The 18,440-nt window shown below is 39.1% G+C and overlaps 1 protein-coding gene across 2 annotated transcripts in view; it reads right to left on the bottom strand.

The window, feature by feature from the left end:
* The window catches only part of MRTFB (myocardin related transcription factor B), an 89,494-nt gene that overhangs the window by 41,765 nt on the left and 29,289 nt on the right, over positions 1-18,440 (bottom strand). For both annotated transcript variants that reach the window (XM_053471554.1, XM_053471553.1), the window contains one exon: positions 15,699-15,885. In XM_053471554.1, the coding sequence (XP_053327529.1) occupies positions 15,699-15,828 (130 nt within the window). In that variant the 5' untranslated portion in view covers positions 15,829-15,885. The remainder of the gene's footprint in view (positions 1-15,698; positions 15,886-18,440) is intronic.

An 18,440-nucleotide genomic window follows, 5' to 3' on the forward strand; every position in this document is an offset into this window, starting at 1 on the left:
TATGCAAGTGTATGAATGATAATATGCCCATCATCAGACACTGCATTCTCTGTAAGGCAGGTGTATACAGCACTTCTGTTCTAGGACCACTATGGATGACGGAGGGTGAAGGGTCTGTTGATGCCCCCAGTCTTGTATATGTCTCCACAGCTTCCGCCAATTTCCTTCTATTTTTAGGGGAGAGGAGGCGGAATCACTAGTCTTATGCTGCCTGTGATGTAAATCCAGCCCTGTCCATAATAATTCTACCCAATTATTAAGTCAGACTTTTCCTTTTACAAGAGGAAAAAATAAGAGGTGGGAAGGGATACACATATGCAAACAGTTAACAAAATACAAAAGCTTACTTAACAGGAACAGAAGTACAAGAACAAGAAGACTTATTCTTCAAGGGAATGGACTCTCGGCACTGGTGATAGAAGACAATAGTTGTGATAGAGCTGTAGAGTACCGCTCCCTCCTCTCTAACCTAGAAGCAGGTAATCACTGTCAGGTAAGCACCGAAAATGAAATCAACGGAATGCCAACTGTACCGTGGAATTCCGGTTTGATCCAGTGCTGGTGGTGAGAATGTATGAATGTGCACTACGGAGCAGGACAGGCGTCTGATGAATCACAACGACTGCAAGGCAAATAGCTGAAGGGTAAGGAAACCGAGCAAACGCGCAGAGAGGATTACTTATTGTTTTATATAGCGGCATCATATTCTGCAGCGCTGTACAATAAGATTCTGATGAATCTGTCTGCATGTGGAAGAACAAATTATAAGGCGACACTGTGCTAACATAAAGATTGATAAAATTGACATTAAATACTTCCGCACATAGGTAACGGCCATTTACTCGCTATTAACAAGAACGGAGTCAGTGTGGCAGAGGAGCGAGCGCGGAGCATCCTGGGTAGCGCACGGAGCGCAGACGTCACATACCGGCGCTCAGCATGTCCTGCAAGCGCACCGCAAGCAAGCTGGACTCTGGAGAGTGTCATTGTGAGTCCACTCATAAAAACAGCCCACTAGATCACAAGAATAAATGCTGGGACAAATTTGTGCAATAAATATTCATGCAAAAGTTCCTTTTTTTGATACGATCGGCCCGGGTGCCAAATACTCTGGGCACGTCCCCGCTGTGCTAAGGAGAGCGTGAGATCGCTGAAGTATTGCAGTCAAAACAGCCCCAGATGGGTTTACTAGAGCAGTGAAAATGGCCGGCACAGGAACACGATGCGCATTGAGTTTATATAGAAAAACACCAGCCACCTGCCCTAAAAATCAGGCAACAAATAAAGAAAGCTGCCGGCACGTGTTGGCGTTACTGATCTTCTCCATGACTCCCCAGACAGGATCTACCGTGCCAGAACAGCAACTAAGGTACGAGCTTCTCCCATCCGCATGATAGGTGAGCAAAACCGGGTGGGGGGGCTCACAAATAACCGTAGTGTCAATGTCATGTAGAGCAATTTACAGAGGAAAAGGGGGACTAGAAAAAAAAAGACTTTACATTTTGTGGTTGCAGAGCGGAGAACGTTTTTTGAGCGGTGACTTATGTACCCGGCTTGTATGCTGACATTCCATGTCGAAGCTGCCACATATTACTGTGGTGATCCGAGCCGAGCTTTCACGGCAACGTCAAAAACACCAGTAAAGTTATGGAAGATCTTTTGAAGGCAGACACCCTAAACCCTGTTTGAGTGCTGCACTCCTGTCAGACTATCGCTAGCATTCACTTTCTGATCCAAATCGTGTTCTTGACTCCTGCAGTTTTCAAAGTTTTTTGTGTCGCTAGGCAACTGCTACATAAAAATACACAAGGCTCATACAAGTAACTACATTTATGGTGGTGGCATATAGGATCGCCTATTCTGAAAGAAACGCACACACGGCTAAACTTTTTTCAAATTAAAAAGTTATGACTTATTTGGGGAACCGAAAATCAGATGTTTAATCGGGAAGCAAACAATCTGCTGAAGAACTGCAGTAAAAGACTTTAACGGCCAGACGTGAAATACAAGTCATAACCCATCCTGCAGTAGGCTGAAGTGTCACTAATAAAACCCCCAATGACTTGGCCTTTCCCCTTCCTATACCTTATTATGTATACAATCTCGATATTTTGCTTAACCCCTTAAGGACAATGGGCGGTCCCTAAACCCATTGAAAACAATGCATTTTGAGCCCGTACAAAGGGGTTAAAAAATGTAGTATATGTATAAGGCTGCTGGGAATACAGTTCCAACCAAACAGCAAAGGGGTTGATAGAGAATGCTGCGTGTTATCTGTGTATTTGCAACATTAATCACTTACAATGTAAGTACCGGCGGCGGTACATAACATCATGCCGACTAGACATACGATAGACGTTATATTCTGAATTATTCTAAACAACACAAATCAACCCATTGTGCGCACCCACACTTTGCGAGTTATGACTCCAATAGTCCAATAGTCATCTCTCTCACTGAGAGATATAGATATATTTGAATCTTTTTTTAAAATAAATTGGGTTCTTTGGTACAGGAGAAGCCGATCAGCCACCAACATCATTAGTAGCATTATCCCTTCCACCCCAGTCCCTAGCCATTTGATCAAACACAAGGCTTCTTATAAGTATGTATTCCAAGACTGATTGCTAGCCCCACGCCAAAAGAAAGTTATATTTTTTCCAGAAAGTTTTTATTACAGGTTTATGGAACAAACGGAGGAGACTATGAAAACAGGATTGCAAGCAAAGGCATCATAACGAGTAAAGGTTTATAGAATAACCGCTCCCTCCTATATATATCTTCAGGCACATTCTGTATTCCTGATTGAAGCTAATTCATTTACATCCGCATCTACATGGTTTCTGTTTCAAATATACTTGTGCGATGTATTTCTATACATCTGTCAACGCTTCACACACTACCAAGGCAACAGCGTAAATTTAAACTTATACAGAATAATAAATACACAGCATATAAATACAATTTGGAATTTTCACAGAAATAGGTTACAGCAACATTGTTTCTCGATAAATTCCTTCACTTTGGTAGGCATCAGAAACATTCGGAGCATTCTGCATGTGTGTAGGTTTATGGAGCTAAAGAAAACAAGCTAAAGAAAAACACATTCTGAATGCTTAACATTCATTAAAACTGAAAGACAGGGTTGATCAGAAGGAGGTTTGTAGACCCCATGCGTTGCCTACGCCCCCTGGCTGCTTCATAGAGGCACAGGCTCACCTATACACAAATGCTTTACATACATACATATTCTATAATATGACAGATCACTCCGTAACTAAACAGCAGTGCGGCGTTGTGAATAAGTTACAGAAAGGTATATTTAAAAAAAAAAACAAAACAAAAAAAAAAAAACATTGCATGTGTTCATAAGGGCAGGGCAGCTATAAGTAGTTTGAAAAAAAAAATAACCGACAAGCCAAAAGCAAACAACCCTTTTGTTAACCCTGACGGTACTATTAAAAAAAGAATCCCATCATTTATTTTTTTTTAAATGAAAAATGGAGAAAAAAAAGCAAAATTAAACATCAAAGCTATGGCAGATTACATGAATGCAGAATAGACGAACGCGTTGGTACCCCTTCTCAACAGAGTTTGGAGGAGGGGACATTGCTTTCATGTTACGCAAGCCATCATATGGCCAATGTTTGCTTAAAACAAGACTCATATGTGTTTTACCCAAGTGATAAAAGGACTTGGACAAGTCTAACAGCGATTGTATAGGTTAGCTTCACTCTAAACCCATCAGTTGGTACATAATCTTCATCCCACTCATTGCAAGTCTACATAAACAGTGCTTAACAGCAGCTATAGTGTAGTCTACAATATAACACACGTATAGATTGGAGTGAGTGCACAGTATTTAACAAGCATTTAGTTTCCAATGACAGCACATTCATACAAAATATAATGCTTTATTCTTTCCAATTAACAAAATAGTTTAAAAAAGCTAAGTTAAAGCCTGTCACGTCATCTATACACTTGCTAGTTAAATATATATTTCAGGTGTGACTATATGGCTTTGACAATGTAATATTTCACGATCTCTTCAGACCCCCCCAGGTTCACCAGTGATATCACTGCCCACTATTGTTCAGCGCTATAAATCGGGGTGGAAACAAAAACCTGTCGAGAAGGATCAAGAAGACGAGAAGAGCAACGCAGAGACGTAAAATAAAAATTCTGCCTAAATCTAATAAATTACACAATGATATAAAGTAACAGCTTAGATGACACTTTGTCTTATTCTATGAATGCGTTCGCTCGCTTATGTATCTTTGGTTTCTCAATTTTAAAAACTAATATCAATAGTTTTACTTTGCAAAAGGGTGGAGAAGGTAGAAGTGTCCAGTAAAAAGGGAAAAAAATTACACATAATTAATGGAAGTTGAGTTGTTTTGAAGCACGTCGCCAGCAAACTAAGCCTCCGGACTGCATAGGAAAACTTCATGGAGGCCTCTGCGGCCATCTCAGCACCAAGAAGACATCTAGTGCTTATATAGTGGAAGCAGCCTTGCTAAAACCTTATTTATAGTTTCTAGTAATCATATGTGTGTCAGGCCAGATAGTGGGAGCTTTGCATATTACAGCTGGGTTTTGCTCTGGACTACGCTCTTCTTTCTCAGGGAAGGAGGGTGGTGTTTTCCCCTCTACTTCCACCCAAAGTAATGCTCTCTGGTGGTTGTCCTTGTCACAGCAGCCCTGTCCCCTTGCCCGATTAACCATTCCTCACATGCTTAGCCCTGTCCCCTTGCCCAATTAACCATTCCTCACATGCTTAGCCCTGTCCACTTGCAAAGCTGCCCCCTTCAGAAGAGCGAGAGCTCCGACCAGCATTACCAGGTGCGTTGATAACTCATTCAGCAATGGTGGAGTGAACTGTTGATGGATGACAAGACTGGCTGTTTAAATGATCCTAAAAATGGTGGTCCATAACTGAAGTTGGAAAAAACCTGACTCAATTCCTCCAAGGTTCAACCCAGCCAGTAAGTAGTTGGCAAACATATTAATGACCCGATACTGGGGAACAGACGTTAAAACCTTTTGGCTCCTGACACCTTAGTGCCTTGTTTTAACAAAATTTGCTTTGCTTATACTTGCTGTTATCAAACATTCTAGCTCAAAAGTCAAGTATGCAATCCTTGGACATAAATCAGAACTAATTACCACCAGTTCACAGGCCTCAGAAATCATTAGTCTTTCAAGACAAAAATCTGTAAGCAAGATATTTTTCCCCAAAGTAGAAATAAATAACTCCAATCTGCAAATGAGAGCTGATTTATTTTCCTCCGAGGCAAACAATGGTGCATAAGCCCATTAAGTGAAATTAAAGTGTTTGAAGATATTAAATTAAATCTATTTGCCAAAAGGCTTTTGCCTGGAGTTCAGTACACAGTTGTGTCACTTAGAATGTTACTCCAGGCCCTCCAAACACAGCAGATGTTTCCTCCCACGTGCCCTCACAAGAAACTTGTCTGGGAACAATCAGTTTGAAGAACTTAGTAGACGTAAGGGATCAAATGATGGGAATCCTTTAGTTAACATGACCTTGTCTTATGTTCCCAGATGAAGTCAGGACTGGGTGATTTTTTCCCAGCCAATATGACATTAGTTTGCAAAACAGACGCAAAATAAGACATCTGGGTGTATCAACACCACGGAATCCTTGGTCTAAGTAAATGGTAGTTCTGTGGGGCGGCCATGTTAACGTCACCTTTTGGTTTGGCATAAATATGGGCTCCGAAAATATTTCCTCCAACCAGCTGCCTTAAAAAAATAAAAAATTGAGAGATCAAAAATAGGTTATAAATGTATCCACTTCTAAGCAATAAAACATCGTGTCTAAACCTCACCTCGGCACATGGTGGTCTGTGTTTCCCACTACGGAGAAATGCCTGACAACGCAGGCAGTCCATGGGGGACTGAACTTTTCTCCTCCGATCACATGATCACTGTGGTGACCAATCGAGTTCACATGACAAATCCATTGTTTACAAACACTAGCTTTGTCTGCTGCTCTGACCATCTCCATGTCTTACACGGACGGACCGTGGAGCAGGGAGGAACACAGAAAGATAGCTTTATAGTGGTCAGCCTTGTCGCTACATTTTCATTTGGGATTTGATGTTTAATAATTTAGTGGAATAACCGGGGTTGTTCTGTTTTTTTTTTTGTTTTTGTTTTTCTTTCCTCTTTCTACCGAAAGTAAGAAAAACAACCAAAAATCAAATATACAAAAATGTAACAATTCAAAATAGTCCCATCTTTTTATGTTACAGTTTTTTATAGTATTTTTGGGCAGGGTAGTGTTTGTTTCATGCATGGAACGGAGGATGGTTTTGTGGGTTTACTGCTAAGTAATGCATTAAATTGGTGTTTTAGAGAAAAAAAAAAAAACTGTTGAGATTTCCAAATCTATATATTATTATATAAATGTATTTATATGGCGCTATCTGCTTTCGGTGGCTACAAACAATACTGTTTTTATAATTTTTTCCCTTTACATTTTTATTCATTCTAAATAAGGTGGGACATTTAGCGTACAGGTAAACATCAGCATTTACAATGTAGCAGATTTCAACTCCCAAGATACTTTGCGGCACCTGAGGCAACCGCTCCCTCTTGTCCCACAAAAATTACGTCCCTGGCTTTTGTTTTAACATTTTACATGCCTTTAATCCATGGTTATCACAATCTGTAGAGGAACTAAGAGTTCTATATATTATATTTTACGAAACCACGGGTTCCACTGGGTAGCGTTTTACTTTAAATATTAACTATGCTTCTATAACCAGCACCGTGTTTTTTCCAATAACCAGTTTTCTGATGAACAAGCCCCAGCATTTACACATAAATATTTGCTGGCACTGAAAGACACATGCAGATGCATTCACGACCCCCCCTCCCCACCTTGTTTCGTGAACATGCTTGCCCCGACATTTTTACCTTTAATGTTTGATTTCCCCAAACTCAGGCATACATGTTGCGCCGGGAAAACAAAACTATCCTAAAATCTACTTCCACCGGTTGATATATAACACTAAAATTAATGACGCATTGCAACACAGTTGCTTAAGTTGGAATGATTTGGAAACTCATCCGTAAAAAAAAAATACCAAAGAAATATGCGACAAAGGAATACCTGTCACTGCTTGTTTCAATATATCATGTGCACTCGGCGATATTGCAAAATAAATGTATAGAGAATACGCCAGTGTGTTCTTTCTTTCCTTCCAACATGCTAAATGCACAATATGAATTGTAACTCGGCCATGAAAAATGAGATGGGACTCGCCAAACTTGGGGTACCTTGACGTAGTGTCGGGCTAAGCAATATATGGCTATATAGTGTGATGGAATCCACAATGTTTATGCTTTTGGTAATTGCACCGTTATGTACATTCATAATAACAAAGGATGGTATTTACATGAAGCCAATAGCAACTATATAATAATGGATTTAATGTTGAAATCTTACAAACTTTCTCTGCAACAAATATTAGTTATAAAAACCATTAAGAATTTCCATCAATGTTCAGTTGTGTGAAAATCAGATGTGTAAGTACAATAACAACTACTGATAGGATAATATGTGTATATTAGACACCCTAGCAGGTAATAGACTATAATGTAGATGTTTTTTGTAGATTCAATGCATCATCTTAGATTAAAGTGGAATTAGCACATTCCATATCATCAACACAATGTTTTTCCCATTGACATGTATTTTTCTGTTGTTTGTGAGGGCCGCAATCTTGCTGCCACATCATACATTTTTCACTGTCCCCTGGCCAGAAGAGGTCAGAGAGCTGTAGAGAGGAACATCAAGTCCATAAACAACCTTCAGCACTAGAGGACCAAACACTGTCTACTAGAAATATTTATTCTTCCAGACAGATAAACCAAAAATGTTGGTGTTTATACTCAACGCTCATCTCAGGGGTTATTTCCCATAATGCTGCATTTTTTACAACCTAACTAGATCACAGAACACGTTTTAAGTGATAACATGTTACGATAAGACTCCCCAACGCATTTGCTATTCTATCTTCTGGCTTTCACCTGATGGCTGATGGGTTTAAAATCCTGGTGTATCCCTCCTTCTCTTTGTTATACCCCTGACAATGCCCCAGGAGCTCAGAAGACGCGATCTGACCTTTTGAGTTCCAATACTCAGATTCAGCTACTAAGGGCTGTCATCGGCGCTGGCACGGAACTTAATTCCCATAAGTATCCCAAAATAGATGCACAAAGACACGCGCATAAACTAAAACGTATAGTTGCAAGGCAAGTAACTATAAATGAATAATGTTGTTTTCTTTCTTGCTGACTTGCTTCAGATCGCTATGTTAAAACACAGATTAATATTAATAAAAAAGTTTTTATTTTACAAAATACTATATTCATAACATATATCATTGTATAATATAAGCATTTATTTGTATAACTAGAAAATAAATGGCCCCGCAAATCTTAGGTGTATTTTTTAGCTAAGGGGGGAAAAAAAACACAGACAAGAGTCAATTGATTTTTTTTTTTGCAGAAATGTTTCATTTTGAAGGGTGGGAGAGCTCAGAGAATTCCAGCAGAAGGCTGTACTTTGTAACGCAATGAATAAATCACGCAGTCATAGAAGGTTCCTTTAAAAGAGGCCGTTATGGGTATTTTTATTTTATTTTATTTATTTTTTATTACCGGTATTATTTTTTTTAATAAAAATAACATTGAAAACGCCTATGACATTTGGTAAAACGCTGATCCTCTTATACACAGAGCTCATAGAGCCTTGGGAAACTATTTAGGTGTTATTGCCCCTTTCACCAACCCTTAAAAGATCCAAGCACCTTTTTTTTTTTCCCTTTAACGTCAGGAATGTTTTCCTTTTCTTTAATGATCAAACTAACATTTCACAGAGAACTTTTACAGCATCTGCAACCACTTTGTTGTACATCTGCACGTCTTTATCATACACAGCGAGAAAGGGGTATCTGAGTGAACATCGGCGTCACTTAAACCCCATTACTGCGTTCAAAGAGGAACTGGATTTCAATACATCGTAAAGCACACGTTATACTTGGTACTATTATCCCTAACATATAACATGTGCCAACATTAACTCATCTACTACCTAGGCCAATATTTTATTTACAGTATTTCATTTGGGAATCCGTAACTCCCGTTTCATTTAAATTCATGGAACACTTCAATTTCATTCCATGAAATTTTCATGGAATTGGCAAATGTTGGCTGTTCTGATCGCTGATCTCTCTAAATGGCTTATTAACACTACGGAGGACTGTGTCGAGCACATTTAAAAGGCGGAGCGCCGGGGTATTAAGTCATATCTCATTACTCCGTCTTTTAAAGGCGCTCGGCACAGTCCTCCATAGCTTTAATAAGCCAGTAAGGATGGCGGTGCGGAGAGGCGGTGGCTGGTGGTGTTCCCCTAGGTTAGGCGATAAATATGGCAAGAGCGCAGAGTTGACAGATACAATGTAACAGCCTTGGTGTGCAATAATGTCACAATAAGGGTATTTGAATTATGGACGTTTGTGGTGTAACAGAACGTATTTGGCAGTATGGCAGAGGCCCTTCTGTTGGATCCTCTGGTGATGCCCACCTTCCATATTAATACGTGGAGACAGGGAGATCAGAATGAAACAAAGGGGGATGTTTCTCACTGTTTGAACTAAAAAAAAATTAGAAAAAAAGTGAATAAATAAAAAAACTGCATTCCTACCCAGCCTGTCCTGAACTATAAAAACAGTTACAATGGTAAACTAAATGAGAGAGAAATGGGGGGTGAAGAAAGATGTAGCTTAACCCCAGAAAGCGCGCCAGTCTTGAAAGTGCCGTCAACAATATTGTCCTTAAAGGTATCAAAGTATAAAGAACACTGGATATTTGAAAGCTCTTTAACTCTTTAAGATATCTACCCGCTCTATTAAAGCACATTTAGATTTCACAATAGTTTAGCTTGGGATAAAATTGCTATACCAGGCCGTTGATTAGTTTAGGGAGAGAATAACATCAGGCCAAGTACATTTTGTCCACGGCAAACATGGAAAAACGTGCCTTCTGTGCCCTCAGGGATTCATAAAACCCATCGAGTACAGTAATACTTATACGATTCTATATAGCCGTTCCCAGCACCATCTACAAACATCCAGATTTTTTTTTTAAATCGCATATATCACTGAAATCAAGATTAATCACGTTGTATCCTGCACGTGTCTTGACTAAACTAGCCTAAGCCAGACACATTAGACAGAAAAAGCAGCTTTTACATCGCTTTCCAGCTGCTTACAGAAGATTCTATAATTACCCAGATAGGTACCTAATGTACTGCTGGGAGACATGGCGGAGGTTCATTAGCACCGCTCATGTCTATATAGTTGAATTTTCATGTATCAAACATGAATTATCTTTTGTTAAAATCTATTCACATTAAAATGCAGCAAATTTCATGTGGGTTCCACGTTGCTCTACTAGTTTCGAGCAAGCGAAAAACAAAACATTAACATGCCATTGACAGAAATCTGTCAAAGGAAAGTCTTCCTATCTTGAGAAGGCATATTCGAGGCGTGGAAACGCATTATACATGCGGGAAAGAGCTTAAAATAACCAAATAGGGAACACTTGTTAAAAAAATGTTTTTTTTTTGTGAATGAAATACAGTAAATACAGTAAAACTTTAGCATTTGCGAAAATATGTTTGCTAATTTAAGTGACTTTCCCTGCTCACCACACAAGTTGATTCTTTATGGCAATGCTAATGAAGTCCTGTTTATCTAATAAAGTCCTTTCCTCCATAGACCTCCATTTGTCTTCGTTAGTAACGAAAACTGAGACATTATATCGTTTACCAAAAGGCTGTAAGATACGTAATCAAGTTGTTTGTCAACTTGGCATCATTGTTTTTCCCTCCATTAAACCACAGTATTTTCAAAGTTTACTGGGATGACCACATTGACCCCGTTTATGACCATAAGGCAACGTAAAACAAAACAAAAATCTCTTCTCATATGCTACAAATGCATGAGCGCATAAAGGAACTTGGAGAAAGTTCTTAAGGACATGTGTCATGGAGTGACCTCATTTAATAACAGAGCAGGACGTTCCGTCCGTGTGAGGACCACCAGCTGTTTAGAGCTGCAATGGTTGTCGTCTCATTGAGGTACAAAGAATGAATCTATTTCATATCGCTAAGTTACTGAAACGCAAACCAGCATTTTGCATACATGCACGCATAGCTGCCAGCAGTCCTACCTTTTCGAGTACCGTCCTGAAAATAAGGCCACGGCGGCAAGCAGTCTTAACAATCATTGGGAGAGTTAGCACTGCTCACGTGGAACGCCCCAGTCGGCCGCTGAACATGCACTGACATCAACTTCAATAATAATGGATTGTACCGTACCGTCAGCGGCTATGCGTAAAACATGTAATGCTTCATTTGGTGATTATTCTTCAGTGTGGGGAATCCAGCTATGGCCAATCCATATTTATATTACATTCTGGGCTCATCATAACGGCCTTACATTCAAAACACTAACAAAGATACCATCAGCATCTAAACCTGCCATTTGACATAATGAAACCCGGGTTTCTTAATTATTTTCCATACGAGTCAAACTTACCCCAATAGCTACTCATCCTCATCAAACACCACTGAAGTCTGAAAGTCATTCAGTATCCTTTGGCTGTTTGGAAGTAGCTCATGGGATAGATCGAACGACAATAAAAACGAAATCTGAAAAAAGTGCGTTTTTAAAGTGGCTATTTTTACACAAACCAGGGGGGGAAAAATAGCCGAAAGGAAAAACATACAAGGACCTGGACGTTTAATCGGGACAGAAAATGGCATCAAGCTGTGACAGCAGACAGGATCAGTCCTTTTCAGAATTCCCCCAAAGTTCTCGCGAAAATGTCAGCGCATGGTCCACCGCAGAGGTCGCAGTCCCTGGAGAGAAGGGTTTTGGCTGTAGTGCTTTTTTCACATGCTTTCCGGCTTCAAGACGGTTCCTCCTCGACACTGACTGATGCACAGGGAATTTAAAGACTGTGGGAACTGGCAGTACCAATCCCAAGCCATACATCATGGGAAATCTCTCTCACTTGATCCCTTCTAGATAACGCGGAGAATATGCTGAGGGCATATTACGTCTCTAGAACATATTTGTTTTTAGGGTTTTTTTTAACCCTCTGAGCTCAAAAAAGCAACACAATCAGCTCAAAGTGTTGTCACATTCCCAGTAGCCAGATTACCACTTATATCAACAAATGCGTCAGACCCCCTTAATCAAATTATTTGAGTTATACATCAGAAAGAATTGTAGGGACGGTAAAAATGGTCAATTATAGTAGAGTACGGCTAGGTTAAACCGTTTATATTGCTGTTGCATTTACTTTCTCTGTACTCTTTGCAGAGAGTTTCTATAGTAAACAGTCTGAAAAGGTTGGTGGCCTTTTTGTACACTAGCATACAGTTTGAAATTCTAGGTGAGAATGAATGGGCACTGACCCTGCGTGCGTGCGCGGGACATCCAAGATCATATAAATATTAACCAACCTCTGGTATACGGCACAGAACTCTATTCAGGTAGCAGGCAGGAATCAGACTCTGGAGCACACCTGTGTTAATGGAACTCATTTATTAAGACCTTTTCAATATTTCCAGATTAATCACCCCACGATGAACAGGACCCGGCTAATTAGAAACGTGGCACTGCTTTTCATTCGTAGTCATGGAATGCAATCTATGCCAACCCTATATACATTGCATGTAATGAGAGTAGATAAACGGATTTGTGATGTATTGTGAGTTGGATTCTTGCCTCGTGCCCCCTGAGTTCTGTAGAGATGAACACGTGGGGGAGGACAGATAAGGCGGCTCTCGCTGTGCTGAGTTATACAGTCTGCTCTGGGCCATCCATCTTTCCTCTGTCTGTTGTCCCATCACCTTAATCTGCCGATACGATTTCCCGTTATGTATAAATCTTTTCAGCCGACCTTGAGTAAACGCTTCTGTAAATACGCTAAAACAAACTCACTAAAGCTAAACTCCATTATCTGCTGGGAAATTCTATGTTTCTTCATTCAAATCTTAACTTTTTTCCAACAAACTTTGACGTCGGTTTTTCAACGCTTAGTAAATTCTGTTTTAGTTTTGGAAACAAAATTAGTCTCCAAAACTGTACGGTGCTGCAGAATAAGCTAGGCTTTTGTCGATAAAACATGAGCTTTGACCTAGGATTACAGCGTTAAGTCCTGGGCTATTATTTCATGACTAACTGCAAGACCACAATACGAACTTTTACTTTATTTTTTATTTTTACTTTTACATACTAGTCCAAAGTACATTTCCCGCACATCATAAAACACGTATTTTTGGGACGTGGAGGATTTGCACTTAAGACATAACGTCCGTAAGGAGACATTTCTTATCCCGCCAAGTTCCCACAGCATATGCTCATAAAATGTAGTTCAACAGGTTACAGGTGCAATAGTTATTTGTCTTTTAGGCAGAATCTACCAGTTCCCTGGCGGCATTATATTCCCAGTGAATTACAACCCATAAAACCTGTCTCTTTTTGTCAGCCCCGTGGTAGAAAGTTAGGAAGAAGGTGAAAATGTATGATTGTTTAATATTCCAGAGCAGATTCAATAAGAATGTACAGAATATGTTATTTGCTCCAAACCCAACCATGCAACCTTTACACTCATCAAATCAGTTTCGTGGCAAGACGAGATGTCCATTTCTTTTCTTGAGGAACACAGAATCATTAAATCAGGGAGCTAAACGATTCATTGACACACTTTGGTTCTTGTTCAATTACGTGTTAGACCCTTCCTAAAACTCTGGAAACCCTCAGGGTCAGAGCTGGAAACGCTATGGTTTTCGTTCTCTCTCTCACGAGAGGTGTGCTTTCTGGTTTTACCCGGTTAGAGGCTTAAGTTTTTTAGCTTGGATAAAGACAAAAAATATGAGGGAAAAACTTGCAAAACAGGAAGCAGAAGCTGTTTTGCCTTTTGGCAGTTTACGGTTCCTCTGTAAATGACTACAAATGTTAACATGCGTGTGCTTCCTATACATGATTAAATGCTAAAGAACTTAAAGGCAGTCCCAGGCTATGCCGCTCACGGAGGGATGTTAACAAGCATGGCAACAAAATAAAGTCAACAAGCCTGCCCGGTCTCCATGGATAAAAGGAGATACAAAATATGAAATGTGTCTCGGATAATTATTACGTTAGATTAGAAACACATATAGCGGCCGCTGGCGTAGGGTTAAGTATACAGATACTAAACGCTCGGTCAGCAGTAGACATGCTCTGCGCACACAACTAACAGGGATTTGGGAAATGGAACCCTGTTTGTCAGACGAATACAAAATGTTTTCTTCCTGCTCAGCAAATGTATCTTATGACAAACAAAAATGAAAGCATTTGGGTGGGATGCTCGCCTTATTTGATTACATTTACTTCCGTGTTTATCATCCCCCATAATTGAGGCTCTAATAATACGTCCTCCAGCTGTTCTCCCAACAACCATCCTACACATGAACACAAACAGAGAAAAGTGCGATTGTGAGGTGAAAATAAAAGTAAAGATGTGGCTCGTTTACCGGAATTGGAATTGTAACAAATCGAAGACTATATCTCGATATCTATACTACATACGTAATACTATAACATATACATACATATACAAATAATAAAAAAATAAAGGCTAATGGAAATAGCCGCTTTCTCGTTCCTACCAGGGCAAAGCTAGAAGCTTTTTATAGCAATAACAGACATAGTGCAAAAATATAAATACATGCGCTCTGTCAGAGCCGACAGAAAAACATATCGAACACTAAAAATAAAGTATTACTAAGATTCAGTAGGGCCTTTGGTTTTCACAGCTACTTTTTTCATTCTATTTAAAGGAGACAGAGAGAGCAAATGAGAGCTGGTTGTTGGGTAAAGTTATACGGGCAACTTTGTTAATAAATATCAAAAGCTAAACTAAAAGTCATGTCATGGGTGAAGAACCATTCACAAAAATCCCTCGCCGTATAATTACAAAGGAGACGTTGGATTGTACATTGCGTTTTAGCAGATGGGCAGAAAGGTTTGTTCATCACAGTTTTGGATGAAGATACTGAACCAGCATTGAAACATAAATTAAAACATTATAACGACTAAAATTCATGCAAGATGTTTCTGGGCCAGTTTTAGAAACGTATTACAAGAAAATTACGTAGTTATCTAATGTGCCACAATGTATACATCGCTGTACATTTTAAACTAAAGCATTTGGTGTAGCCGTGTGTTCAATTACTGGATCTCATTAGGATTGTTGTGTCTTTTCAGACAAATAGAATAAGAATTTATATCATACAGATCAAAAATAACCAGGAGGGGAAAGGCATGTAAATTCTTTCATTATTGGCTCCGCAAAACAGTGTCAACTAATCCAAAAGAAACAAAACACAAAACTATTCCTAAAACGTATGTACATTGTAGGTTCTGTATATACTTGGATATCAAAGTTAACCTTCCTTCACTCAATGCTTCACTCAACTAAGCTTGATGACAGGCACATGCCACAGAGCATGAGTTGAGTCTAGTTCCTCTTCATAGACAGGGATGGTCAAATAAAGTAAACCGTATTGGCGCTTCATGGTTAGAATGGTAGAGATCTGGGTTACTCACCATTCTTCCTTTCCTTCAGAGGGGGTAATTGCTGGACAGACTGCAAGGATAATTCCTGAAGATCATGAGCTACTGCTTCACTTTGGGGGCTCGGAGCCAGGTTAACCAACGACCCAGACTCATCCTCCATGATGATTCAGGGAAAGGGATGTACAGCAGAAGTGGACTTCAAATTCACAAAAAGATACTGAAGGGGAAAAAAAGGTAATTTAGACAGGAAAAGATGAATTCAAAAATATATACATATATGTAAAATAACCACATTTTAATTAACATTCTTCAGTCTCTTCTCTGAGATGATGATAGAAACTGCTGAGATCTCTTTGTAGTTGCCTCTAAATGCATGCGCAGGCACTGGCCGCATACATATCTTAATCAAACTGCGCTATAATACCTTACACTATATGATACTGTATGTATTGATAATATACTACTACTAAAACATAAAATTTACAAAAAGCCAGATTCCATTCAACAAAATCACAAAAAAACCCAAGAACATTATGTCCGCACGTTTAAGGGAAATGAATACCAGATTTATCAACAGTGTGACATTCAAGTATTTCCCCATGATCTAGAAAGTTACATTACTTATTAGTAATTCTATAATGATTCTTTATTTGATGTAACATTTTTAGGAGGTTAAACATCACTTAAAATGCACTTAAATCAGCACTTAAAATGCAATACAATTTAATTTGTATAAATTAATAACTTTTATCTGAGCTGCACCATAATGTCCCAGACTTTATTACATTACCTCTATCTAGGACCAGTTCCAAATAGACAGTTTGAGAGACCTAATGTTATAAAGGATCAGGTAAGGACATCAGAAAGGGGTAGGGGGTTATGGTATTTGTATGTCGTTTCTGATCAAAAAGGGAGAGTTGATGGATTTTGGATTAAATGTAAAAGACAAAAAAAAAAGTTATATTTTTGTACATAACTGTTCTTTAAGAAAGAAAAAAAAAAGAGTGAAGAGAAAAAAGGGTCCCTTGCTTCAATAAGGAATCAATTGGGCGCGCTTGGTAGACAAAACGCCAACAAAAACATATACCAATTCTATTGCTAAAAGGCACTTATGTTTTATATTTTGAAAAGAAATTTGAGCAAATGTACATTGCGTACTTGAAAGGAGATACGGTGTACCGCAGGACGGAGTACAAAGTTTGCCATAAGCTAGAAAATGTTAAATTAGCGGATAGCCAACACGAATGTATACTGCTGGTTTCATTTTAATCTGATGGATTTTTATGTGGAACGGTTAAGATTCTGACTGTGTTTAATGTACTGCAGGAGTTTGTCCTGAGAGCACTGCCTCTGATGAAATACCTTCAGTTCTAGAGTTTCGACAGACTCTCAGGAGAAAAATAAGCCCCAGTGCCTAAACATTTTTGAACTATATCAAACTGAACATACTTCAGAGCCTCAAAGTGTCATGTTCTGGAATCGGTTCTTTTGGCTGTCCAAGTTGTTGCTTTGGAGAAAGAAATACAATATTTTTCCAAAGTAGATTTGTTTTTTACATGTATAGAGAACACAAAGATGAACTCCCAAGTCCCAAGTATTTAATTGCTTTCGATAATGACCCCTTAGTAAGCCAAGTTGTAAACGTCTTCCTTAAAAATACACAACACTATCATATTCGTTTATGAGGATACAAAGATCTTCAGTAAATGGATGGATCAATCACTTTCAAAACTAGCTCTCCATAGAATTAGCATCACTTTCAATGTGCTCCACCTTGAGAACATCCCAAAGCAGATTTAAATGACCGTCAAGGACAAGAATGCTTATTTCTGAAATTAACAGACGTGAGACAGCGAAATGCTATGTTGGCTCATTGTAGTTGCAGAGTCTAAATGATGTTTTCATGTCCATGGTCGTTTCAACAGCTTGCATTTTAATTTACATTTGACCAAAATCTTACTTATATGCCTCCAACCACAAAAAACAAACAAAAAAAACACTAGTGGTATGGGGTATACACTTCATGGCATCATGATTAAAAGGCACTGATCTTCTGCTGTCTAATTTACTAGGTATGGGAAATTATTACGAAGAATACAACTAAAAGTTTAATTAAATCCCATACAAGATATCCCATACTCCAAGTAATCACATAACAGTTGCAAAAAGACAATGCCCTGGAGCAAGGACATTAAGCCGAAAGAAGCTCTTTGTTGGATACGGTCAGAGACACAAATACCACCTCCATTCTCAATATTACAAAACACAGCAAGGACTGCTGGAAGTTAAAGTGTTAACTGGCTCCAGAAATCAGGACTGGGAAACTTCCAGGTATTAGCACTTATCTAGAGTTACCAAACGAATTGTTCTCAGGCTTGAAGATGTATGTCAAACAGTAAAAAGTAAGCCTAAGATAAGCATTGTATAGTCTGATCGCACTTTACAAACTATCAAAATCAATAATACAGTATGAATTGCTAAGGAACGTTTGGATTAATCAACAACCCAGTGTTCTATGCTTTACCCAGGGCACACAAACAGCCATCAACAGGTATATTGCGGCAGGAACCTGTTCCGTATTTCAGCTCCTCAAAATGTCTTGGTGTGTCCCATTCTTCATACCGAGGCATTCTGGACAATGCTTTGCTTCCAACTTTGTGGGAACAGTTTGGGAAAGACCCTTTTCTATTACAGCATGACTGAGCCCCAGCGCACAAAGCAAGGTCCATAAAGACATGTCTGGATGAGTTTGGTGTGGAAGAATTTGACTGA

Source organism: Spea bombifrons, chromosome 7 (assembly GCF_027358695.1).
Source record: "Spea bombifrons isolate aSpeBom1 chromosome 7, aSpeBom1.2.pri, whole genome shotgun sequence".
NCBI classification, from domain to species: Eukaryota; Metazoa; Chordata; class Amphibia; order Anura; family Pelobatidae; genus Spea; species Spea bombifrons.